The sequence below is a fragment of the Ailuropoda melanoleuca genome, chromosome 14 (assembly GCF_002007445.2).
Source record: "Ailuropoda melanoleuca isolate Jingjing chromosome 14, ASM200744v2, whole genome shotgun sequence".
In the NCBI taxonomy this organism is placed as follows: Eukaryota; Metazoa; Chordata; class Mammalia; order Carnivora; family Ursidae; genus Ailuropoda; species Ailuropoda melanoleuca.
Window position 1 is genome coordinate 90,639,585 of NC_048231.1, and position 26,913 is coordinate 90,666,497.

General features: G+C 47.2%; 1 protein-coding gene across 1 annotated transcript in view; it reads right to left on the bottom strand.

Annotated features, from left to right (window-relative positions):
- The window catches only part of CCBE1 (collagen and calcium binding EGF domains 1), a 243,954-nt gene extending 225,646 nt beyond the window's left edge, over positions 1 to 18,308 (bottom strand). The window contains exons 1-2 of the mRNA XM_011231631.3: positions 17,669 to 18,308; positions 17,193 to 17,273 (exon numbers count right to left, since the gene is read on the bottom strand). Coding sequence (XP_011229933.2) covers positions 17,193 to 17,273; positions 17,669 to 17,799 — 212 coding nt within the window. The 5' untranslated portion in view covers positions 17,800 to 18,308. The remainder of the gene's footprint in view (positions 1 to 17,192; positions 17,274 to 17,668) is intronic.
- Between the last annotated feature and the right edge of the window lie 8,605 nt (positions 18,309 to 26,913).

The following is a 26,913-nucleotide window of genomic DNA, read 5'->3' on the forward strand; positions in this document are numbered from 1 at the left end:
TCAAAGATCAATAGTATTTCCACAATCATCCCATAGACAATGAAAACGGGTCTATCCCAAATCATAAGTACACTGGAGGCAGAGAGGGGCAGTGTGTGGATGGTGGCTCAGGACAGCGGAATGCTCTCCTCCCACAGGAGGAATTCAAGAGACAACACCAAAATTTGGTGGTGGTGGGGTTTGTAATATAAGTTACTTAGAGCTACAGATGTAAAAAAACAAGTTTTAGGGACGCCTGGGTAGCGCAGTCGTTAGGCGTCTGCCTTCGGCTCAGGGCGTGATCCCCGCGTTCCGGGATCGAGTCCCACATCGGGCTCCTCTGCTGGAAGCCTGCTTCTTCCTCTCCCACTCCCCCTGCTTGTATTCCCTCTCTCGCTGGCTGTCTCTGTCAAATAAATAAATAAATAATCTTTAAAAAAAAAAAACAAGTTTTAAATATTGGAACGTCATTGCTGGGGTGGAATAGGAGGGCCTGGGGGGGGGAGGGTCTGCTGCTTGTCTTCTCAGCTGTGGAGTCACTGGACTCTAATTTAGATAATATTTAAAACTATGGTAAGACATTAAAAAAGGACCACTGATTTCACTTTACTATGTAACCCTGAAAATGCACACGCATAGGGCATCAGACCATTAAAAACAGGACTACAGTTATGGCTATCTTCACTCCAGAATATCTATGCTGCTTTCTGATAATAGTGAGGCTAATGCATTTATTGTTAATATAATTTTGCTACCAAGAAATAGTCGAAAGAAAGTCCTGTTCGCTTAGCTTTAAAAGATCCAAAATGGGGCGCCTGGGGAGCTCAGGCATCTGCCTTCAGCTCAGGTCATGATCCCGGGGTCCTGGGATCGAGCCCTACATGGGCTCCCTACATAGGCTCCCTGTTGGGCAGGGTGCCCGCTTCTCCCTCTGCCTGTGCACACACGCACTAATAAAATCTTAAAAAAGATCCTAAATACAATAAAACAAATGCAAGTACAAAAATAAATGAAATATTAGCATTCCTTTTGAAACTACACTTTCAGCTGCTAAGAACACACTCCATTCATAGTATGGTATTATCTTGGGGGTCAAACCCATGGAAATGCCTTTGAGAAAAAACTATCTTTTTCTTGTAAGATGTAAGTAACTGTCCCTGGTCCATTGCCTCATACAGAGCTCTGCTCCGCTCCACGTGGGCATCCCAGGTACAGTACTCAACTTCCCCTCTAGAAACATTCTCAGAATTAAGCATACCTGTGAAAACAGGAGATCACGCATTAGTGATGGAAGTACCACTCATCCATAATTTCATTCAAGGGAAATAACTCCACAAAACAAACCTCCATTTTCTTTGGTGGGGAAAATGGTTAAAAACATGCATATTGGGTTTTGGGGTGTGTGTGTGGGGGGTGTGTGTGTGGGGGGGGTGTGTGTGAGATAGAGATGACATTTTGATACTACATGAAGACTGCATTTCTCAGAGACAAATATTGAAATATATGACAGTAAAAGGACATACCTGGGATTTGCTTTAAAACACTCTAGCAAAGAAAAAAGGGACAGAGCAAATGGTGAAGAATCTTGATAATCACGGATGCTGGTAGTGAGCCTATGGGACTCGATTTTCCCACCATAGATTTCATATTTTCATAATTAAATGCACCCCGAGGGAAAATACAGTCAGCTTTTCACTTTCAAAAAAGAGGTGAATTTGTACTTTTTCCTCTTCATGTTTGTGACGCAAGTATACTGAAAAGCCAAGGCTGCAGTTGAAGGCCGTCCGTTCACACCCACAGCCTGGTAAAAGTGCTCTCAGAGGGAACCCGGGTTGAGATGCAGACCAAGCAGGGTAGAGTACGAGAGATGAACAAAATCAAGCTTCAAGTTAATGAGGAGCCTGTCGTTGTAATGACAAACTCTAGTGGCCTACCATCTTGTTAAAGCAGGACCGCTGCCCATGGAAAAAGGATGTTGAGAGAATTATCTGGTCTAGGTATTTGGGGGGGGGGGGGTCCTTTTTTTTATTTAAATTCAATTAACATCATATATTAGTTTCAGAAGTAGAATTCAGTGATTCATCAGTTGCCTATAACACCCATATTATATCAAGTGCCCTCCTTAATGCCCATCACCCAGCTACCTCATCCCCCCACCCTTCACCCCTCCAGCAACCCTCAGTTTGTTTCCTACAGTTGAGAGTCTCTTTTGGTTTGTCTCCCTCTCTGATTTCGTCTTTTTTCCCCAGGTTTGTTTCTTTTACCAACCAAAATCATGCTGTATTATTCTTTGATGTGCTTGTTGGAGATGTTCTCAGCCTCACGCACTCCTTTTATCCATTATATATTCCACATAAATAGTGTCTCTGTTCATATTGCTTTATTCTGTTATAATTATGCTCACTTTTATGCACAAACCTGAGCACAGGGGCTGGAATTTGAGGGGAAGTGTGTCAGTTTGGGCCCTTGTCAATCTGAGGAGGAGGTGTGTTGACTTGGCATTGACCAAATGGCAGGCCGTGCATGCTGCCTTGGGCAGGAGGGCAGCTGGACTGTGAATTTGGGACCCACAGGCCAATGGCATCATGACAGGGAGGTGGCTGATTTGCTTTTAACTTCTGTTTTTCTGGGAAACTCTCTCCTTCTATTCTAAATGAAAGCCTTGCTGGATAGAGTATTCTTTGGCTGTAGACTTTTTCCTTTTAGCACTTGGAATTTATCATGCCACTCTCTTCTGACCTGCAAAGTTTCTGCTGAAAAACCCACTGCTAGCTGTTTGGGGTTTCCCTTGTATGTCACTGCTTTCCTTTTTCTTGTTTTTAAAATTCTCTCTTTATCACTACTTTTGGCCATCTTATTGTCTAGGTATTTATACCCAAAGGATACAGTGATCCAAACGGGCACCTGCACCCCAATGTTTATAGCAGCAATGTCCACAATAACCAAAATATGGAAAGAGCCCAGATGTTCATTGACGGATAAAGATGTGGTGTGTGTATATATGTGTGTGTGTATATATATATGTGTGTGTGTATATACACACACACACACACACACACACAATGGAATAGTACTCAGCCATCAAAAAAATGAAATCTTACCACTTGCAATGAAATGGATGGAACTAGAGGGCATTATGTTAAGTGAAATAATTCAGAGAAAGAGTTATAGGATTTCAAGCATATGTGGAATTTAAGAACCAAAACCGAGGATCCTAGGGGAAGGGAGGGAAAAAGACGAAACCAGAAAGGGAGGCAAACCATAAGAGACTCAACTGTAGGAAACAAACAGGGTTGCTAGAGGGGAGGTTGGGGGTGGGGGGAAGTAACTGGGTGACGAGCATTAAGGCAGGCACGTGATATGACGAGCACTGGGTGTTATCTGCAACTGATGACTCCCTGAACTCTACATCTGAAACCAGTATTACACTATAGGTTAATTTAAATTTTTAAAAGGTAGAAAAAAAATCATCTGGTAATTCAAGAGAAGCCTCCTACTCTTATGTGGGTAATTTGGCTGAAAACGAAGTTCTTGGTTCATCCCTTATTTCATCACGTCCCTCCCGCTCTTGGCAACTCTAAACAGAGCCAAATATGGAACCAGAACCAGGGCTGCAGCAGGCCAAATAGCACTCAAAGTCCTCACAAGGGCCGTTAGATAAACAAACTCAGAGGGACACACAGTGAAATGTAAATTTGCAATAAAAGTTTTTGTAAATCTAAGACACAAGGATTAAGCCCAGTATGTTAGGATAAAAGAGGTGAAGGAAATTTTATGAGAAAGCCTTCTCATCTGAGGTCATTGTTCCTTCCCCCTTTATCAGCATGAGTCACCCCCAAATGGGACAATCTCTCCTTTCTTGAGGTCGCCATGGAAGTCACCATGGAAGTACAGCTCCTTCCTAAGTGAGGAAACGCATACTCCTTAGCTTAGTCTGGGTGACAGTAGGTCTTGAAGGCCAGCGGACAGGAGCCAGCCGGTGGCACAGGGTGTGATGGGAGGGGGTGGCCTTGCCACTTGTGCGAGGTAAGATGGGCTCCCGTGCTCACACGGCGCATGCTTGAGCAAAGAGGAGCTTTTTGTTTTGTTTTGAATACTCACTTTCAAGAGTATATATACCTGGGGAGTAAAAAGACCTCGTTCTCTTTAATAATGGGGTAAGAAAAACTACCCAAGGCATTCAAAAGATTCACTCCACAGCTCAAGGGTGACTGTTTATAAAGCTGATTAGAGAGAATTATCCAGAACACCCCACAGTATCCTCAGTTTAGATGTTCTTTATGTCAAGCAAATCCCCTGGGCTGAAAACTAAGCCCGTTTCCGTCTGTTCTGCTCTCTGTGAACGAGTCATCAGTCAGACTGCCCAGACCTAGAAGGAACGCAATCAAAGCCCCGACCTTCTGCGGCCAAGGATCAGGGAGCACCAGAGGGCTGTGGGGACCAGCACCGGTATGCTTGGTTAGAAGGGCAGTGACAGGTCATAGAGGTATTGCTGTTCCAGGTCAAAGTGCAATCCGGTGTCACTAGGTTCGGTTTCTTCTGATTTAGGTAAAACTTGATCTACTTGAAATTTGCATCTCCAGTTTAAAACCTGAACCCGTCAAAGCATCAGGAAGGCGTGCTTAGCATCTGCTGCCTTAGAAGACGTGCTCCCCAGGGAAGAGTTACATTAAGGCGTCTCCATACAATGGCCTAGTGCCCTAGGTGATAAGTGTTCCTTACCTATGAGGTGAAAAAAGCAATTGCAGACCAAACCCATTTCTGTACGTAGCAACTATAAATATTCTGTTCTACAGGCACAGAAAAGAGCAAGAAAACCACACGCTAGTCCCTTGGCAGCCGTTACCCTAGAGAGGGGAATTACAGAGGACCCCAGTTCTAAGTCCTGCATCGCTATGATGTAAATGAGCAAAGAGCGAGTGTTGCGATCATTCAAAAAAAAAAAGATTACCTCTTGTGGTGTCCCCTTCCCTGCAGGAACTTCAAAGCATGATTCCCCTTTCCGTACCTTAAAAGAAAAGCAGCGCCTTCCCCTCATCATTATGACAATTTCCTTTTGTTGAGTCCCCAGCAAGTGTGGATGAAACCCTGCTCTCTTCGGGGCACAGCGTGTTCAATGTGGCCCCTGCAGCACCGGGGGCCGCACAGGACGGCATACATCACATCAAAAATACACGTATGAGCACACACCGAATGGGTCAGGACAATCCAACAGTCGAGCTGTATAGAAGCGAATGGGTAAGCAGACACCCTAAGAGGATACCAGTCATTTTAAAGGATGGACAGGGGAAATGAGGTTTTTACAAACAGCCAAGAAAGGATTCACCGAAGAGGCGGGACTTGTTGGGGCAGCTTGCACAGAGCTCGGTGGCTAAGAGCCACAGGGTTGGGGGAGGGGTCTACGTGAGATGCACACAGGCCCGTTCCCTGCTCCCACGACCCAGAAGTGGCTCCAGGTGTGCGAAGACGGCCTCCTCCTGCCCTAGGACAGCAGGTGGCAGCTGGACAGCCAGAGCCCCTTGTGCTAGGCATCTCCAGCCTTGAGCAGCCTTTGTTACTGACCTCGACGTGCCCTCCACAAATCACTTTCATCTGTGCTGCAACCTGAAAATGTGGTTCCCAGACACTAGGGGTCTCTGGGAAAGGACTTGAAGATGGTGGGGTGACAGGCGCTGGGGCACTTGTTAGGATCCTTTTGCGCCTTCGCTTGAGATTTTAAGTATCCGTTCCTGTTCCACCCTCTCTAATAGGGTGCCACACGTTATGCTGTCAAACTCTGAAAGCAGATTTCAAATGCAGAGGTCGTTTATGAACCACTCTGTCTTAACAGCCTCAATTCAAAGAAATCCCTCTGTAAAGAACCTCGGGAGCATATCCGTCTATGTAATGCAGTTGCCCTTCCTCACTCAGTTTAATTTCTATTTCTAGGATATAATCCACATAATTGCTGTTTCTCCAAAAAGCAACCCATGCACATACCTATGCATTCTATCTAGACACACTCCAGGATTGCCTGGTTTAAGGCCACATGGTAAATACGGGGCTCAGGTGATAACCACGCAGGCAAACTAGAGCGTATTATCTCGTGTTAATTACAAACCTGTGACAAGCTCCGTGTTTGCTAGGGATTGAGACGTTCTTTAAGTTATCAGAGGAGAGAACTGCAGAGAGACCTAAAGCTGGAATGGGAAGAGACTCCGCCAGCACACACATTGCCTGTCACACTATGCGGGGGGGAAAAAGCTGTTTGCGTTTGATGCTTGCAAGGAAAGAAAAACACAGCTTGACACTGAAAAGCTTTCATTTATAATACGCTGAGCCATGTTTATATCTTGGGAGAAGGTTCATGCGGTGCGGCAACAGAGCAAAATATTTTGGGGAAAAAAGAAAAAATGCACCAAGGGTCACTAAGTAGCTCCAGACATCAAGCGGAGCGCCTGCCATAGGAAATGAAAAGTGACGGAATCTGCACGTGGGACTTCGCGCTACTCAGCTTGTAAAACACAGAAGAACCCACAAGGCCCAGTCCACCCGTCCTGACCCCCCCCCCCACCCACACCATCACTCCCGACTGCCCTGGAACCACCCGCAGAGAGCAGCGGGAGATGCCAAGACTAAGACCTAACAGACAAGGGATGGAGACACCAGGCTGATGGATGGTTCACTGACACCAACCTCAGCTAGAAGCTTCCCTGTTGAGGGGCATGAGGACCCAGCCTTGGCGACCACACAAGCAAGCAACCACTTATTCCCTAGGCAAAGAGCCAGGCTGCTCAGCCCCGTTTTGCCCTTCGCGCTAAGGTTTCCAGCCTTGGGTGCGAGGCGCAATCATGCGTCAGCTTTAAAGATTCCTGGTACCGGGTGCCCACCTCCAGAGTTTGATGTAACTGGTCTAGTGTGTTATGGGGGCACTAGGTTTGTTTTTTTTAAACACATGCACTCCAATGTTTATAGCAGCAACGTCCACAGCCAAACAATGGAAAGAGCACAGATGTTCATGGACAGAGGACTGGATAAAGATGATGTGGTGTGTGTATACAAACACACACACACACACACAGGAATATTACTCAGCCATCAGAAAGAATGAAATCTTGCCATCTACAATGATGTGGATGGAACTGGAGGGTATTCCGCTAGGCAAAATAAGTCAGAAAAACCAGTATCATAGGATTTCACTCACATGTGGAATTTAAACAAAACAGATGAACACAGGGGGAGGGAAGGAAAAAGATGAAAACAGAGAGGGAGGCAAACCATAAGAGACTCCTAACTCTAAGGAAACAAACCAGGTTGCTGGAGGGGAGGGATGGGGCAAGTGGGGGATGGGCATTAAGGAGAGCTTTTGTTGTGATGAGCACAGGGTGTTATACGCAGCTGATGAATCACTAAACTCTAGCCCTGAAAAATAGTACAGGTGTTAAATTGAACTTAAAAATCACAAAAACTTCCCTAGCGGAGTCCGACGTGCAGTCCAGACCACACATCACGGCCCGGGGCTGCACACAGGGGGCGAACGGGGAGCACCGCGTGTGAGCGGACGTGCTCCTCCACGTGCACGGGACGTACCTAGGGACGGGGTCCAAGAGCAGTTTCTGCTTCCGAAGATCCGGAGCGGGGCCTCAGCATCTGTGTTCCTAGCGGGCACCTCGAGGTAAGGGCTAGAACGGACTGTGGCCCTGTCACACATCCTGGAGGGGTTCCACAGACGACAGCACGGTTTATGCTTCTTTCGGTGGTTTAACCCTTTCCCTCCTTCCGTGGCACTGCTACAGGCACTTTAATTTCGTTGGCTCCCTCAGGATCACCCTGGCGGACAGGGGAACCCACGGGAAGTACGGGGTCTATAAAACCTCCCCTTTCCGGTGCCCAGTGTGTGCTGGGTTTTACTGGGGAGGGGAGGGGAGGATATGGGCTGAACGGTGAGCTCCCAAAGTCAAAGGCCTAACCCCAGTACCTCCGAATGTGACTGGATGTAGACACAGGAGCCCTGAAGAGGTCACGGAGGTAAAATGAGGTCCTGAGAATGGGCCCGAACCCAACAGGAAGCGCGGCCCTTGCAAGAAGATCAGACACAGAGGTACAGAGGGAAGACCCGGGGAAGAGGCAGGCAGGAGACAGCTGTCCGCAAGCCCAGGAGACCCAACGGAAGGGGTCAACCCTTCCAACAGCTTCACCTCAGACTTCCGGCCTCCGGGAACTGAGAAAATAGCTTAAGCCACCCTATGTTGTTTAGGTAGTCCAGCAAATGGGGGGGAAGCAGGGGGACAGAGGGAGAGAGAAAGAGAGAGACTCTCAAGCCGACTCCGAGCTGAGCACAGAGACGGACTTGGGGCTCAATCCCCCGACCCTGAAATCATGACTTAAACCTGAAATCAAGAGTCAGACACTTAACCAACTGAGCCACCCAGGTGCCCCTGTGTGTCTACTTTTGAACCCTGGCTCTGCCACACACCTGCTCTGAGACCTGAGAACTTGCATGAAGACTCCCACATGAGCAAAGTAGCCACCCCACTTTTCGCTGTGATCTCAGTTTTTGGTATTCAAAACTTGCTCCCCATCTCCTTTTTCTACTGTGTTCCACATAGAAACCGGTGCCTGGTTAGGTGACCTCCACATAAGCACCGGGTTCTGGCAAAGAACTTCTTTCCCTAAGTCCACCCAGCTAGGCCAGAATGGGCACGAGTCATCTCCAGCAAACATATGTAAATCAGTATTAAATTCAATTTTCACAGAATTCGCAAAAAAAGAAAAAAAAGGAATCCTCCAAGTTTTCTCAGAGATAAAATCTCGCTGATGTTGTGTTCTAGGTTCTTCTAACCTTTCAGGGACTGCCAGAACTACATTCCAGTGTTTTTGGAACAACCGTGCTTCCAAGGAACAGTCTTTGTGGTCTTGGTGGGCTCCTAGGAAGGCAACATCCGCATGGCCACGCATTTTCCACCATAAAAATCATGAGCAATTTCAATATAGAAAAATTCCAAAACGAAACATGGACACGTTACCAAGAGCAATGCCAAGTAAAAGCAAAGCAAGGGAGGAGCTGGCGGGAAAGCCATGGTGCCCTCTCTGCCCTGGCTTTAGACAGCCTGACCTCCAAGGACGTAGTGCTGGGCACACAGGAGAGGTCACAAAAGCTGCATCTGTACATCGGTCAACCTCTCTAAGCTTACATGGCCTCTTAACCTCCATTTGGTTGAATCTGTGAAAAACAGCTGCTCCCAAGGTCAGAAGCTCCCACATGGATTTAATATGAACTTTTTCTCCACCCAACTTCATCTCCGTAGGATGTTCTCTGTTCCTTATCAAGTTTTTATACCTTTTTCCTCTTTACCACACCCCATAGCATTTCTCCTCCTAATAGGTCAGGTGGTGTGTTCCACGTTTCCCTTTCCTCTCTCCAAAATGCCATTGGATTTTGCTCTGGTCCCCTCAAAATATTTGTGCTTTCCTTTACCACTGCCCCCCTCTCCGAGCTCAGTGTCAGAAGGCATCACTAAGAGTTTTCATGAGCTTTATGGAACAAAAGAGTTGACATTGTTAAAAGACACTTGAGATTAAATTCAAAGGCTTATTAACTTGAGACGCTGCTTAGAGGAATGGAGAAATGGTAGAATACTTTTCAGCCATAGAAGGAAAAACGTAATGTTGCAATTCTGATTGAAAGGGACTTTGATGCATGTTCCTCAAACAGGCACCCTGATTTGATTTTTAAATGTGAAGTTTTCCACCGTAGAAATTCAAAACAAATTCATGGAGAGGCAGCTCTGAGTCGACAAAGCATGGAACGATCAATACTCCAAGTCCGGAACTAAAGAAGTATGGAACTGGGGATGGGGGGAGGGTAAGGTCAGCCAAGGCAATCCAGAGTACTCAACCCACACACGAAGCCTGGTCTTGGGAACATGAAGAAAAGCAGAAGTTAGTACTTAACTACTTGCAAATAGTCCTGTTAGAACACTGACAAGTTACATTCATTTATAATGCCATTTGGGGAAGATGATTGTGGTGGGGGGATGGAAATCCCAGCTCAGTAACTGATTCCCCAAGATCAGGAAACCAAGTCACAATCAAAGATGCTCAGGCCAGGAGATCCAAATACAATAAGGCAACATGAAGGCAAGGACCTAAAGATGAAGCTACATGCCCCCCAAGCCACCTGAGAACTTAGATGTGTGGACAAGGTTACATACGGAGAACCCCACTCCTGATCTTTATGTTAAGACGGAGCTCTAGACGGTGGCTCAGTTGGTTAAGTGTCTGACTCTTGATCTCGGCTAGGGTCTTGATCTCAGGGTTGTGAGGTCCAGCCACACACTGGGCATGAAGCCTACCTGGGGCGGGGGGCGTGGTGGCGGGGGAAGATGGCTCTCTAGAAATTGGCAAACTTTCTAGAAACGGCCAGATGGTAAAGATCTGAGGCTTCGGGGGCCAAATGAGGTCTCTCTTGCACAGTTTTTGTTTAACAACCCGTTAAAGATATGAAAAACATTCTTAGATCATGAGTTGTATAAAAACATGCCATGGGCCCTACTTCAATTCCTGCTCTGTACCAAACTCCCAGAGCCAGATCCTAGAGCAGAGGGCCCTCCTGGCCTCCCACCCGTTCTCCACCAGCAGCTGCTGGGCTGACAGCTGCCCCCACCGCTCCCAGAAGATGGAGGCTGGAGGGCTTCACCCCAGCGGAGCAACAACAGCACATCCCCCAGACGTAGCCAAGAAAGGAAGGTTGAGAACAGAGATTAAGGCTGAACACAGATGTGGTCCACGTTTCTGAAAACCTAAGAAGCATGAGAAGGTGATCTAGTCCATTTCTGCTAGACTGAGCAAGGCAGGCTATCCAAGCTCTCACACCTACTTCCGACTTGAAGCTAGGTGTGCTGCTTTGCTCAAAGGGGATTAAATATGTAGACCTCATACCACCACCCCATCCCCCCACCCAGGTCTCAGGATGGAAACTATCCAGAAGGTTCAGATACAACTACAATGATCTATAATGGATTAGGAGACGGAAGGAATGTGGAGGGGCAGGCCTTCTTACAACAGTCTGCTTAAAGAGACTGTTGGAAAACAGGAGGCTGGCATGAGCAGAGGTGAACTCCGTGTTCCTAGTGGGCCCATTCTGAGGCTGCCATCCACCTCACAGGACAAGCAGCCTGGCAATTCACTTCTTTGTAATACTTTCACATTCCAGTAATTCTTGAGACTTGGGGCACACGCTAATTTCTCGCTGACACTTCTGCAGAACAAAACTGCAGTTAGCACCAGCCCTGGGCTCCCGTGTCCCCGGCTTGGTCGGTTTCTTTTGCTGAAAGGAGACAGCTGGTCCATACGAAATTTCAAGCTCTTAGGCCCCAAACGGGACTCTAATCAGACGTGTGCCAAAAAGAACTCTTAAAAATGCCCCAAAAGACAGCTTGGACTCAAAATTCCTTTACTGAAAGATGAATTAAGACCTGTAAGTTCTAGGAGGCAGAGGTTGGAGTTTTTCTGCCTTTCGCAGATGTACTGTAAGTTCCTAGAACCGTGCTTGGCACATCGTCACTCAAGTATTTGCTGTATAAGTGAACCAAAGTTGTTGGTAAAGTCTAAAACTCAGAAATGGCTTCATGGAAAAGAACCCAGCCTGAAGCTAATGCTACAGTTGTTTGTTTTCAGCCGCAGAGAAAAGCAATAAACAGACGGAGCGGAGACCTCTGCTCCCTGGCTATTCCGCGGTGCTCCAAACACAGGCAGGCCCGCTCACTCACAAAAGCAGGGAGGGTTCTGCTGAGCAGGGGGCAGGAGGTTTGGAGAAGCTGAACTCACTGACATGTGAACACTGATTGAAATGCAAACTTCCTCCCGAGGAGACAGGGTATTCTAGAATAAAAGAGGGCATTTACTGTCTCCGGGCGCACCCACACAGCTTCACTTAGAAAAGATGAAGTTAATACAGGAAAGTGAGGCATCAGTGACTTCAGGGACAATGAGCGAAGCCACTGGACCTATCTCAAAGGATACTCTAGTGAAAGCACAGCCTTTTGTGGGGAATTCGGCTGTTGTTTCCTATCACTTTGTGCTGTTTCTCTGAGAATGAGTGAAAAGTGATACGGAACCCCCGCCCTGGCCAACACCTTCCACCTCCTGCCCTCCTCCAACACCTGTTCTTCAGCTGAAGATAAATGTGGGAGGGAGCGGGAGCCCCTTTAAAACTACAATCCCTCCCCCCCCACTTCAAAGCCAGGGTCTACAGGGCAATTAACACAGGCAGGAACACCCGGGTCCTCTTCAGGTGTTAACGTAACGTAGCAAGTTCGGGGTATTAGCTGTAACTGCCAGAATCGGCACCTGTAACACGTTAGCAGTTCAAGCAGGTCAAGCCGAGAGCTGAGGAAGACAACGACAGCATCTCACGGCAATGCAGGGACCCTGGTTTCCAAAAAAGCCTCTCTCTCAGCTAGAAAGGGAGGTATACTTGGATAAGATAGCAACCATAGTTCTAGAAAGCCTAAGAGACTGAAGTCAACTTTCATCTACTTGTAACGGGTGTGAACAATGGTGCATAAACACCCTTTTCTGGATGTGGAATGAGTGTGCTTTTTCAAAAATTTCTACCGTACTGTCTAAAACTCTGTCTAGTGAGCACCTACTGTGTGCACTCAACATGCCAGACTCGGGGGGATTCGACAGTGATCATGGGGAGTAAAGTTCATCCAGCACTTTCTACACGTATCCACTCATTTAATCCTTCACCGTAACCCCGTAACTCCTGTACTAATAGGATCTTCATCGTACAGAGGAGACCACTAAGGTAGATTAAGAAACCGTGCAGTCACAAAACACTTTAGTCAAGCTGGGATTCCAACTGGCACAGTTTATCACTGCGCAGGTTTTGACCTCCGAGCCCTCTGTAGGAACTCTATGACCTACCAGATACCACATTCTCCGGTCTTCCCTCCAATGTGGCCTCAGCCAGAGTCCAGTGCTCTCAAGCTGGTAGGGCTGCTCTAAGGGACTCTGTTCTCCAAATCCCATGTAAACCCATTTGCCGAAATAGCACATTAACTTCCACGTTTTAACAGGATTTGGCAACCCTTATATTATGGAAAAGTGGGAGTTTTTGCATCCCTAGGTCATCATGTCCTGCAGGAACAGGATCCTAAGAGCAGTACCTAATGAGATCCAGAGGGACAAATACGGAGGGGAAGCTTCGGGCCACGGCAGTCCATGAACCACAAGACAGGGCCACAGCCAATGCAATTTAAATACCTAACACACTGGGTTAAAGAATGTATTTTCTCTTGCCCAGAAAGCCATTCCTGGCTGCTTCTAATCTCTTCTCCATCACTGATAGTACGGTATGAACTCCATGACTTTGAATTGGATCATCTACCATTGTGTATCGGTTAGTTTCAAAGGCCTTAGTCTAAAAAAATCAGGTCTATAAACAGACCAGAAACAGTAACTTATTCTATGTGCATTTTGTAAGGCTGTTTTAAGCTCATAGTAGATGTTCAATAAATCCTTACTGGGTCAGAAAAGTTAAAATGCTTGTTAGATACCGCTTCCCTCAAAAATTGGATTTTCTAGACATTTCCTACACAACGTAGTCTTTCATTTTTAAAAAGCCTTTAACGGGTCATTTTACTGATAGAACCAATAAATGAAAGGTAAACGTGAACCTCTTGTTCAAAACTACATGGTCTGGGAGGAAAAAAAAAAAACTTGTGGGGGAAAAACTAACAGCCACAAGAGGGTGACACCCTGATCAATTTATATGCTTAGTTTGGCTATAATAGAGTCTTAGATAAATCACAGCCCAACTGTGAAATCTTAACTACTAATAAAGGAGTACACCCTGCATCAGATTATAACGCTGAGCAGTCCCTGCTCTAAGCTTGTTAAGCAGTCACTGGCATTCGCTCAAGTGAGTGTTAAAGTTTGGGCACTTGGCCCAGTGCACATTGGGGCAGTCTCAAGAGACAGGCCCTGTGATTATGAAATCCTTCAAGGAAGGCAGGCTATACACATATGAACCAATATTGTGTCTGACAGAATATGAAGCCAATTATTTAAGACAGAGCTCAAGGATAGTGGTAAATGAAAAACCACTAGTCTTGGTGAGAGTTTGAGTTTTCCATCAAACTGTCTTTTGAATTTACAACCATCTGAANTGAAATCCTTCAAGGAAGGCAGGCTATACACATATGAACCAATATTGTGTCTGACAGAATATGAAGCCAGTTATTTAAGACAGAGCTCAAGGATAGTGGTAACTGAAAAACCACTAGTCTTGGTGAGAGTTTGAGTTTTCCATCAAACTGTCTTTTGAATTTACAACCATCTGAATTTATAGTCTTCCTTAGACCCCAGGATCTTGAAAGTTCTGCCCCCTCTGTAGATGCCTCTGGGATGATGAAAGGGCCTGGGCCCAGACTTTGAAGTCAGACGAACCTGGGTTTGAATCTTGGCTCCCATGTGTATTAGCTTTGTGACCCTGACCAAGTTTACTTAATCCCGGAGCTTTGATTCTTCCCCTGTAAAACTGAAAGAGGGGCACAAGAGCGGCTTTGAGGATTAGAGATAATGTACGTGAAGGACAGAGAACGGTGCTGAGTACAAAGTCCTCAGGCTGTCATTTCATATACAGAAGGCCAATGTGGAAAGGTGCTTGGGTGAAACCATGGGAAGCAAGTGTACAAAGGCGGTGGGGGAGGGGTCCAGAACAAGGATTCCCTCTCCGTATCATTTACATCTCTATACTTTCAGGAATAACAGACCAGATGAGTACTCCCATGAACGTGGTAGGAGTAAACTCATCCTCCGTGATTTTTTTTTTTTTAGGTCCCATAAAATCATTAAGCAAGATCAAGAAGGGCTTCTGTGGTTCTCACTTGTGCTTAAAAACAAAAACAAAAAAAACCTGTTCAAAGGACCAGTGGTAAAACTGGGGCCATCTGTCACCATTCCCTAAGCAGCCCAGCTACTGTACTTAAGCTTAATTAAGGGTCACCCAAGAGTTAAGGAGTCTGATCCCCTGGAAGGCTGGTTCTTCAGTTTCTGGTTGATGCGGTAGGAGTAACAACTCGGGCACTTGAAGCCTCTGAGTCCCTTGAAGGATTTAAATGGGTTTGCAGTGACCAGAGTGGGGACGGTGGTTTCTGTTTAAGTGCTAAGGCTTTAATGCATGTTGCATTAACACACAGGCTGAAGGGAGGTGTGGGATGGGCCTGGAGACTAACAAGCTCCTAGAGGATACTGATGCTGGTTTCCAGATCCCACCTGGAACAGCAAGGTTCTATGGGAGCCGGGACAATGGATTCCCAAACCAAGCACAAGTCCCTCTATTCTTGGGGTTCAAAAGCAAACGGGGGCAGCAACTGCCAACCAACTTTATCTTTAGGAAATTACTGTTATGGGAATAAATAAAACCAGTGGCGTATACACAGAACTCTGGATATCCATAAAGGAAGTAACAAAACCGGAAAAAAAATATTCAGAGACCATTTTTCATTTCCCCCAGCTGAAAACCCCCTCCTCCCATTCCACTCACTCCTCAAAACAAAGTTCCTTACTTTCCTGTAAAATCGCCTTTTTGTTAGTTCTCATAAGGGTTCTCATTAACAGCGCTCCAAAAGAATAGCTTATCAGGACCCTGATCGCATCTCTTGTTCAGTCTTAGTGTAAAAAGAAAAACCAATTTTTAAAAAACCAGGGAAGAGGAGTAACAGTATAACAGTCAACTTAGAACCCTAATCAAGCACCAGTGGTTTCTGAAAATTGGACATGCATTCTGCAAGTACCATGATTTATGGGCAGTCTGACCTTCAGGAACTGAACAAATGAGTAAACCATCTCAGGGACACTTTCCCTGTTAAGTTAGAGGCTTTGTGCTAAGATGATAGGAAAACAACATGTCCTAATACTGCGGTCATGTGGACGACACACGGGGCTAGCACCAGGCAAGCGATCCTGGTGCCAACACCCTCGGGTCATCTCCCTAGCTGGATGACCTTGGTCACCCAGTTAACCTCTTCAAGCCTTTACCTGCAAACTGAACAGACTCGCCCCACCCCGCCCCAGCCCATTTGACTGTGTTGGCCACCCAGGTCCTGGAGAACACAACACTTCCTAAGCCCGGGGAGTACTGCCTCACTTAAAGGATGGTGGACATTCCACTGCCCACAACAGATTTTAAAGCACAGTACACGAAGTAACGGATTACTGGTTTTTGAACCAAACTCACCAGCCCTGGAACCACTTATCTCTGAACTTTTGAGCATGTGAACTAACATTTCTGCGGCTCCAAAAGCATTGTGATTGATTCATCTGTTACAACATTATGAAGAGTAAAGCTTTTTTCCAAACTCACTTCTGGGGATTGCTGTGTTACCCTGTACTACCCAGTATTTATCCTGGCACCCCAGAGAGTAGGACTCTCAAATAGTCTGGCAAGAGCATGTGATTCCCAGTATCTTGCACGGTACCTTTAAAAAGCAATTCGTGTTTATGGGCTTATGCCCCCCATCCAGTGAAAGCACTCGACCAGAAGCCAAGAACTCAACGGTGAAAACAAATCAGCCCTCACCTCCAAAAGGCTGCAAGCAGGGAACCGTAATTTCTTGTTGAGAATGAGAGCCCCCTGGGAAACACTGCAATCTATATAGATCTCCTAGCCCTAGTTAGGAATAACTTTAACGAGCACCCAGGTGATCTGTGGACTGCACTGTAAGTACTCTCCTTGTGGCTCAACAAGCTCGACGCTCTCCCCCCCGACAAGCACGTCCGCAAACCTCCATCCTTTTGCCCACAGAGGCCGTTAGAGTGTTATGCTCTGTCCCAGCAGAAGGTCAAAAGACAGTCAAGGACCAGGTATTTACTTGTCAACTTCGTTTTGGAAACGAAACGCAAACGCAGCCCTCCGTCATTGCTATGGCGCACAGTTTACACCCACAGTCCAATCCACTTTCCTTACGAACTTTCAGCCTCTTCCTCTCCACCACGCAAAGTATTCCGGGAAGCGGCAAACACCTCTGGGTCCCAGAGTGCAAACTCTACGTGCACACTTGGTTGCCCGTCATTGCTCTGGCCCCAAAATCCCCACCAAGCACGTCCCGGAGCAACTGTGGCCCCCAGTCACCAAGCGCGCCTCCAAACCCCTCCTCCGCAGAGCCGCGTGCCCAGCTAGCCCAGGGGCGCTGTGGCGGACTCGGCAGAGCCCGGAGGCTTACCTGAAACACGTGGTGAGCTCACCCGAAGGCTTCAGGCACGGGTATTTCGTCGTGGCGATCTTGTTTTCTGAGCAGATCTCTCTAGGAAAACAGTTGGAGCAGCCACTTCGCTGACTGTCCACGGGAGAGTGGAGGGCAAGGCGCGCGAGGGTGGCAGGGAGCGGCGTCCGGGTGCGCCGAGCAGGCTCTGGTCGCCGAGCGCGGACACGGAGCGGACTCGGGGGCTGGGCCGGGCGGGGGGTCCGCCGGCGCGAACGCAGCCCCGGGGTGGCCGTACCAGGGAGCCCCGACCCACTGACGGGGGGAGCCCGGGCAGGGCGCGAAGTTTAATGCCGCGCAGGGTAGTGGAGCACCGAGCCCGTGCCAGCGGAGCCAGGGCGTTGGGGGTGGGCGGCGTGCGGGTGCCTGGAGGGCCCGGGGTACCGCCCCCACCCCACGAGCCAGGCACGCACGCAGCCAGGACTAGCAGAGCTTACCTGTCGCCGTCCTCGGGCTCCTCTCGGTAGCTCCACGTGTGTCCCAGCGCCAGGAGCAGCAGCAGCGGACCCAGGCTCCTGCCCAGCTGCCCCTTCGCCGCTGCTCCCCGACTCGGAGGCGGCGGCACCATCAGGGAAGCTCCCGGCTTCTTCCCGGCGCTGGAGCTCTCTCCCCGCCTGTGCTCGGCTCCTCCGCGGCCGCAGCCTTCCCTCTCCCCGGCAGGGGGCGCCGGAGGGCAGGGGCGTCTGCGCCACCTGCGCGATGCACGGGGCTGGGGGTGTCGTGGAGCGGAGGGGTCAGGCCTGGAGTCGGGGTGTGGGTGCAGATGCGGCGGAGGACAAGGGAGACGGGTCGCCTGCGGTGCTAGGGCGGCGCGGCGGTTGCGGGGTCCCCGCGGTCTCGCTCGGGATGTTCACTGGGGATCCACGGACTCGCTGGGCTTGGCTTTGGGCTGCGCCCTCCCCTCTCGCCTCTTCCTGCACTGGGAGGGACGGGCACGGCGCGCGAAGCCGGCGGTTGTGTGCATCTTGCCCCAGGCTAGCTCGCCCGGGAGGAGGTGGAGCCGGCTCACACCCTGGGGAGAGGGCGGGGGAGCCCAGGGGTTAATAAGCTTCCTTCCTGGCGTCAGGTCACTTCTGAAGGCCAGGGCGGGCCTCTGGTCGCCTTTCGCCCTCCAGCGCCCACGCGGTGCTTTCCCGCCACCCCGGGCTCCTCTCGGCAGGATTCGCGAGGAGGGAGTGGGGAGGACACGGCGCTTCCCCCCAGCTGCCTTTCCACGCCCGGGTCAGCACAGTTTACAGGGTTTAGTAGTCTGGCTTCCCTAAAACCTTAGAAGAAAGTTCTCTGGTCCTTTACCTTTGTTCGTAAAGCCGCTATTTTCTTCCTCACTGGAGCCGGGGACAAGTGAGGAGCGCGCTTTCTTTTCTCCCCCCCACCGTGGGCGGGGGGTCTTATATGCTTTTGCCTTGCGCGGCTTTCACGCGGTTTCCACGCCACGTGAGCCACCACACCTGAGCGCAGGTAACTCCTCGAACACCAGGTGAGACGCCGAGGGGCCCTTAGTCACCCGCCGCGCCCGCTGCTAGTTAACAGCCGGCTGTTCACCGGGAGCCCGCAAACCCCGGGGCGGGGCCGTCAGTCGGCTCATTTGGTGCTGACCCCACTGTAATTCGTTATACCTCTGCATCTTAGGGCTTTGTTGCACATCAGGAGTTTTTGTGCCTGGTAAGGAGGACCTCGTGACACAGACGTGCCCCACCGAGCCAGGCAAGTGGTCGTGGCCCAGAAAGAAATTGGAAGAGCAGGAGGTTGTAATGCCTAAGGTCTAAGGAACGCGTGGTTCTGCAGCTGCCGGACGGAGCGAAAGGTAGCTTGTTCACAAGTTACCAGTGTAAGCAGGTGCTTGGTTTCAGAATATTCTGGTCAACAGAGAATTACGTCACATACACCTTGACATTTTTAAGAGCAGTGGCAGCCTCCTCCTTCTGTAGAATGCTTTTATATTTTCCAAAGGTTTTTCACATGCATGATTTTATTTGATAAGCTACCCCTTGCGAGTAGAAATCCGATTTCTTAGTTCAGTAAGGTGGGTTTCTTCCCCCTACAAATCTTACACAGACTCAGCAGACCATAAAACAGACTTGATATTAAAATATGGTGCTACAAAGAAGGAAATTTCCACATGGTAATTAGAAGACACTTCCGAAGCTTGCAACACCTGAGAATGTGGATCACAGGGGTCAGGAAAAAAAAACCGGATTCGAATCCAGGCTGTGTGGCTTACTAGCTATGTGACTTTGGGCAAGTTATTTAACCTTTCTGAAACTTATTTTTCTCATCTGCAAAATGGGGAAACCTTCCTCATTAAATGTTAATGAGTATTAAATGAGGCAGTGCATATAAAGTATTTTTCACAGGGCCCTCCATGTGTTGAGTGCTCAATAGGCTTACTATTATTATTTTTAATGTAATTATTGCACAGAATTTTCAGTTGTAACTTTTTATCTTTGGGCTTTCTAGATAAATACAGGTTTATTTCACAATAGTTGTTTGGGCTTCTAAAGAGATACCTCTCTAAGCACATGGAAAAAGAAAGGCATCCTGGAACTTGTAAAAATTCTATCACTTTAGATTGTACCACAAACCTGTTTAGTCTCCATCCTGCAGGGAAGACGCTATCCTGTAGGAAGTTCTGTTTTTATTTTACTACCAATTACTCTATTTTGATATCTTGCTATCTTTTTTCTCATTTTTACTTGTTTTGCTTTTCTACTCTTGCACTGTGGATGTTAGTTCTACAAGTAATAGAATGGTGAAGATTAGTTATCAATTTCGTTAGTTAATAAGCCACATATGGAGGCATGAGGCTTGGCAGAGAAAGTAATTCAGGCTGCAAAATGGTAAAAGCAAAGCCATGCCCATTAGGCACAGCTGTGTAGCAGAAGACTGGGGACAAAGCCAACGTTGCCGCCACCTTATTTTCAGCCCCGTACCCTGAGCATGCACAACAAGGAGGCATCAGAGAAGGTGCTGGAGCCACACAATCAGCCCAGGTTTGCCTGGGGAGGAAATCCCAGGAGTGGGTGGTCAGAGCATTTCTGGAAGAGGTGAGCTGGAGCAGAGACCTGGAGAAAACCTTTGCCCTGAGGCCTGGAATTTAAACTCCTTGGCAGCTACTGACAGCAGGACATTTAGTGTCAGGCTTGGGGTGGGGGCTGGGCTGGAGAATGCAACAGAGCAGAAGATGTGAAGGCCTTGTATGGATACCAGCGCCCCAAACAGTTAAACACTCTGCAAAAGACGAAACCTGCATTTGCTCAGGCTGCAGCCTATATGGGAGACAAGGTGGCTGAGTGTGGTAGGGACCTCTAGGGTCATAGGTTTTCTTTCCTGGCACCCTCACTCTCTCCCCCACCAGGCACGAGCTCCCCAGTCCCCGGCTTGCCCCCACCGATCTACCCCATTCCCTCATTTATAAAACAGTGGATGAGAGGCCTCACCTACTGCCTCTTTCATAGGAGTGCATCAAAGATTAATGATATGGACCTAAATGCTCCTCGGGGGAGGCTCTGTATGATTATTTCTTTTCAGCATACCACTCTCTGTGATGTTTTCCATATAGACCTGTCAGCTTCCCTGAAACAAACCAGAGAGTGGATTGTTACACAATTACCATGTCCTCAGGACACAGGGCTGTGCCTAGGGCATGAATGTGCACACTCAGCTCTAGGTTAGACTCCCTGGTGGACCGGATATTGAGTGTAGGGGACAGCGCGGAGTGAGACTGGCTGACCTGAAAATCCAGAGGCCAGCATACAAAAGCAAAGCAAAAGGAAGAAAGAAAAGTGAGACTAGGCCATAGGGCAGAGCATGCCCTTCTAATGAGACCAAAGGCCCCTTCCACTCATTTTTAAGGGACTCCAATAACTTATTTGTACACAATCAACTTAGTACTAGAAAAAAGAGACCCATAAAAAAGATAAATTACTATAAGAAACACCACCACGGGTTGAGGGCACAATTCATATCATTCGTTCGTTCAAATTCTTCCTTTTCATGAAAAAAGGATTTGTGGTGGCAGACAAAAACATACTATTTTACAGTGTGTCTATTTCTCTATATTATATACATTATGTATAGTATATATTCTATATAGAATAGAGCAAGATCAGATAAAGCAATCCAGGCAAAGGAAAGTCAGGATAAAAAATGAAATGAGGCTGAAGTGAAGTTAGCTGGCAGGATCATTACACAGAAAGTCCTATGCTGTGTTGAAAGCACATCACAAATGAGTTCGCAGATTCTCAGACATCAATTCAAGATAAGTCTATGATCAGCTACAAAATCAGGTAACTGTAAAGGAAACGCCTATAAATTGCTTAAAAAATCCACAGATTTTTCCTGTTGGTCTCCCTGAAATATAGCAGCAGTCGTCTGTCAGGTAAAGGTCTTTTCATAGAAACAAGACTCAACAAGTGTGGGTAGAGTTCCTACGGAATTTGAGTGATATCCATACAATATAATATCCCTAAAATAAACAGGTTGCCTTGATACCTTTCCTTCAGTTTCAGTTTTCATTGCCATACAGCCAGGTTGGTTTAGAGAAACAGGGTTACACCTTGAAAAGTGTTCCTGTGTGCCGGTCTCCAAGCCATTGTGAGGAAATGCTCCAGGCAAGAAGACTCAAACTTGTTAACACAGTAAAAGGATTTTAAAGTCCTAGTTTTGGGGTGTGTACGCTGTCTTTGCACTTCGTCTGCCTTTGTTTTAACTTGCACAAATTCTGAACATATATTGGAGCTTTGGGTCTCTGGAATTTTTGCCCAGGACAAGAAGAAACATCTATGTGCATGACAGAATCCCAATTTTTGCCTAACTTTGAAATAAAACCAATTTTAAAAGATTAGTTAGCCTATGTGTATATAGGCTGCTAAAAGAAAAATGTACAAATAAAAAAGAGAGAGAAAGAGAGAGAAACTTGTCACTTGGTTGAATGTCTCAAAAAAATCAAGACAAATTGTTCATGCGATTTGGATGTTGTATTCTTGAAAGTTCACACACACACACACACACACACACACACTGAATCCCTGTCTGAGGTTTCTCCCAAAAGAGGAGCTTGTTGAAACAATGGGAGTTGGCAGTCTCCTTGACCTGTCAGAGCTGTAGGATCAAACCCCAGGTCTCTAGGAAAAGTGTGTTCCAACACCACTCAACTTCACAGCTCCTTCTGGGACAAATGGACATGCAGCTGGGATGGCCCCATTTCTTGGGTCCCCACAAGCATGAGCAAGGAAGGATAAGGAGCCAACACTAGAGGTAGGACCACCGGCCCTCACTATGTGATCTCTGGTCGAGAAAATGGCATCATTAGAATTATTGCAGGATTTATGAGCTGGCTCCTTTGAGTGTCAACCATGCCAATACACAGACTTCTGTGCTTTATTTTTGTAGAGCTGTTTATATCCCTTACCTCCATGCAGGTAAGAGTTCTTATTTGACATTTATTTAGAACTAGGAGACACTGAGCTCAGTAATATGGTATCAAGCCAATTTGACAGGTAATAAGAATGTTGACCAGAAAAGTTTTCTAATCTGAGCCAAGATGTCCTTTGGGATATCTTGGTGAAATAAAGTGCTACCAGAGCCCCAGTCCTACGATCTATAATTAAAATATGTTTTCCTTCTGTATATGAGAGGGAAAATATATTTACCTCCCTCTTTTAAAAAAATGGATAGAAATAGCATTGGGAAATGGGAAGAAATTGGACTTAAAAATCAGATTTACCTGGGTTTGAAATCCAGCTTACAACCTAAAACCTCTGTGACCCTGATCAAACTGTGAAATCTTCTCGGGACCCAGTTTATCCATAAATAACATAGAAACCACAATCTCCAACTTGTAGGATTGTTGAAAAGAGCCAATGACATCAGTAACATGCTGTGGCATCAGAGACTGTAAAGGAGAGCCAACATCACTTTCATTGTTTTTCTTCAAAAATTCGGATGCAATTGTGGTGGGCCATCCACCTGTCAGCTGTAATTTGCTTCCATAAGAGAGAGTTTGTGTGGGGCGCCTGGGTGGCTCAGTCTCTAAGCTTCTGCCTTCGGCTCAGGGTGTGATCCTGGCGTTCTGGGATCGAGCCCCGTATTAGGCTCCTCTGCTGAGAGCCTGCTTCTTCCTCTCCCACTCCCCCTGCTTGTGTTCCCTCTCTCGCTGGCTGTCTCTCTCTCTGTGTCGAATAAATAAATAGAATCTTTTAAAAAAAAAGTTTGTGAAATGGATGGCCAAGGCTAGAGACATTCTGTCATAGAAGACTAAGCGGCAGAATTGACACGGTGCTTGATAATGGTAATGACCACTGCACTTGAATTAGACGTTAGGGAGTGACTAAGGCTCTGGGTAAATCAAATCCATTAACAGTTGCTAGAAATGGGAACGTATATACTTGGAGAATTTCTGTGCTTCTGAGTACTGTGCCCGTCTGACTTTTATATATTTCAAAGCAAATCATGGGTTGTTGTTGTTTTTTTTTAAGATTTTATTTATTTATTTGAATCAGAGTGCATGGAGGTGGGGCAGGGGGAAGGGAGAGCAGACTCTGCCCTGAGCAAGAGCCGGAGGTGGGGCTCATTGTCAGGACCCTGAGATCATGACCTGAGCCTAAACAACGGAGCCACCCAGGCGCCCCAAATCAAATCATGGTTTAAAAGTGTTCAAGGAGTTGTCTAGTTAAGACCCAGCTGTGGTCAATTCTAAAGTGGCACGAATGTTCTCTATAAATCTATTGGTGAGAATGCGTTAATTTCTTGTGAGCTTTTTCTCATTGGGTTAGGCCTAGAAAATTCACAACAGTGTGAAGGGCCCCTGCCTAAGGAGGCCACAGTCTTTCAGTAGGGCAGTTATGTTAAAACCAAATGTGGCAGTCCATATTATGTAGAGAAATCTCGATGTGCAGTTTAAAGATGGTCAGATTCTTGTAGAAGGTGTGATACATTTCTTAACCACAAGGGAGACCTGTTCGTGCTATAATACTAAGAAGGCCACATCCCTTCAAGCTTTCACTGGATGATGATGTTCCAAGAATCTGGCACAAAGAATAACACCAGGTGCATGTAAACATTTTTTAAGTACTTTACAAGTATTATCTCATTTAATCCTCATTATAATCCTCTGTCACTGATTCTATTATCTGCATTTCACAGACGAGGACACTGAAGTAGAGATTTTCATTAACTTGCCTAAGGTACACAGTTATGAGTAATGAGCTGGATTTGAACTGGGAACCCAGGCCCACGCTTTCAACACTTACATTAAATTGCCCTTTGGGGAGGTAAGCATCTGGGCAGTTTACTCCTAAGAGACAGACTACAACCAGGATGTTTGCCCCGGGGATATGAGAACCAGGGAGAAAGCCCAAGGTCTATCACCCTAACCAGTAACTCTGAGAATCTATCATGGTTCATGCTCAGGCATCATCTTTCCTCTGCAGCTCTATACCAACCAGCCAGTCCTAGAAGTTCTCACCTCTGTGTATGAGCTGACCTCTCTCCACAGCTAAGCTAAGCTATAGCCACTGGACCTGTCCTCGTGGGGCCACACAGTCGGCTAATTTATGTGGAATGCTGGCATGAGAAAAATGAGCTCAGGTTTCCAAATTCTTGGCACTCTGGCACTTCTGCAAACCATCCTTCCAATTCTGTCCTTGGCCCCGAGACAGCTCTTTATCAGACCTAGAACTCTTACAGGACTCCGAGATTATGAAAGGACTCGGGCGGGGGGTGGGGGGGGGAGCATTCTTGCAGTCACCACAAAGAAATACCTAGGTAAAATGTTTTTAAAATTTCAGAATCCAGCATAATCTCGTGGCATCTCCTTTCAACCCGAAACTGATACTTTGAGACCCAGAAAGAATAAGAGGTGGATAAGCAGTTGCAACCAAGGTTTGCTCAGGAAACATGGTGGAGTTTGGGACCTCTCCTCTCCTTCCCCTCCTTCTCCTCCCCTTCCCACTCCTCACCACCCCCCCTGCCATTCTGTCCCCACACCCAGCACTCAGAGGCTACTGGCTGGTCTGGATGTTTAAGGGCAGCATGGGTTTGCATTCTTCAGTCCTAATCTTTACGAACAATGCAGAATCCCAAAGGAATGCCAGATAAAATAAGCGGCCTTGGTTTAGGTTCACTTAATTGACGTGTGTGCGCGTGTGCGCGTCACTTTTTGTTTGGGGCATTTCAGGGCAATTGTTTGCCTTCTTTCTGCTTGATCAGTGATGTTTAGACCTGAGTGTATCTTTTAGTATGGTTTGTTTGGCATGATCACTGATAAGTGTCCTGATAATTCATCAGAATAGAAGTTGGGACCTTGCGAATCTTCTTGCAGTTCCAGCATTTATCTGCAATGTAATTATAATGAGCCGGAAAGCTACGTGTATGCAATTTGACGTGTCTTTGGCTCTTGCGTCTTCTCGTCCTGATGAAGACTAATGGGCCCTGACCCCTCGTGTCGGTAACCCGCCATTAAACCCCCCAAGTGACCCACTTTGAAGTTGATCCCCTCTCAGGCTGCGTCCTTCCTTCTTGGCCAATCATCCCTGCTTTCCTTCTGGGTCTTTCTCTCCTTTCTGCTTTTTGCTTGCTTGCTTGTCCATTGTCTTCCATCCATCATTTTGCCGTAACTCCTCCTTGGCTCAGATTCTGCCCTTTTACCCACCAACTTTCACTTTCCAGCCTCTGACTTGATTGTCTCTTCTCCGTTATCTTCCTTCTACTGCTGCTCTTCCTTAAGTACGCCCTTCCCCCAGTGCACCGGTACAAAGTGTATTCCTTACTCAATCCTTTTTCTTCCTTGCAATCGTTGGTTCTCAGCCAGGAGGCATTTTTGTCACCCAGCAGAAATTCAGTTATATCTGGAGAGATGTTTAGTTATCACACTGGGGAGGGTGCTGCTGGCATCTCGTGGCTCGAGACCAGGCTGTTCCTTACCCTCCAGCAGTGCACAGGTCAGACCCCTCCCCACCGAACACAACAAAGAATTGTCTGGCTCAAGACGTCAGTAGAGTCAAGGTTGAGAAATCCTGTCCTCCGGACATTTATCCATGTCTCTAATTCTCTTATCTCCTGTTTCCAAATCCCAGTTGCTTAATCCTTCCCATCTCCAAGCCTGTTTCCCATCTTCTTGCTAGCGTTTCTTCTGTGCCCTGGCATTCTTCTCCTTGGCTGGATCTCCTTTACACCTTTAAACTCGGTCAGATCTCATCTCTTAGACTCTCTCTCTCTCTCGCTTCTCTTGCTTTTGCGTTCCCATCTTAGTTCAGCAGTTACCTTATCTCTCAGCTGTCCCGCAGTGACTAGAGGATCTGGGAAAATATTTTTCTTGGAATTCTGTTTATTCTCCAAGTTTTCACAAATCTAATACAGCCCTTAAGCTTCTGGTTTCAAAGTCTCTCGAGCATATCACCTGTGCCTGCAGGTGCAGCCCGCGTCCTTCCGCTCACCTGCTGCTAGCCGTGGAGGCTGTCCTGTCCTTTCTCCAGTACACTGAGGCTTATGTGCCGCTTGCACTGGTGCGGCATAATTGCCAGTTCTTCTCCCACTGTGAGGGGGAGAAATACCTTCCCCTGTCTTCATTCATTAAAAAAAAAAAAAATCAAATGAGTGTTTGCTGTGTGGTAGGCAATGCCAGGTATGTTAGTGACTAAGGTAAGTAAGAGAACAGCTGTCCCCAGGGAGCTCCAGCCCTACC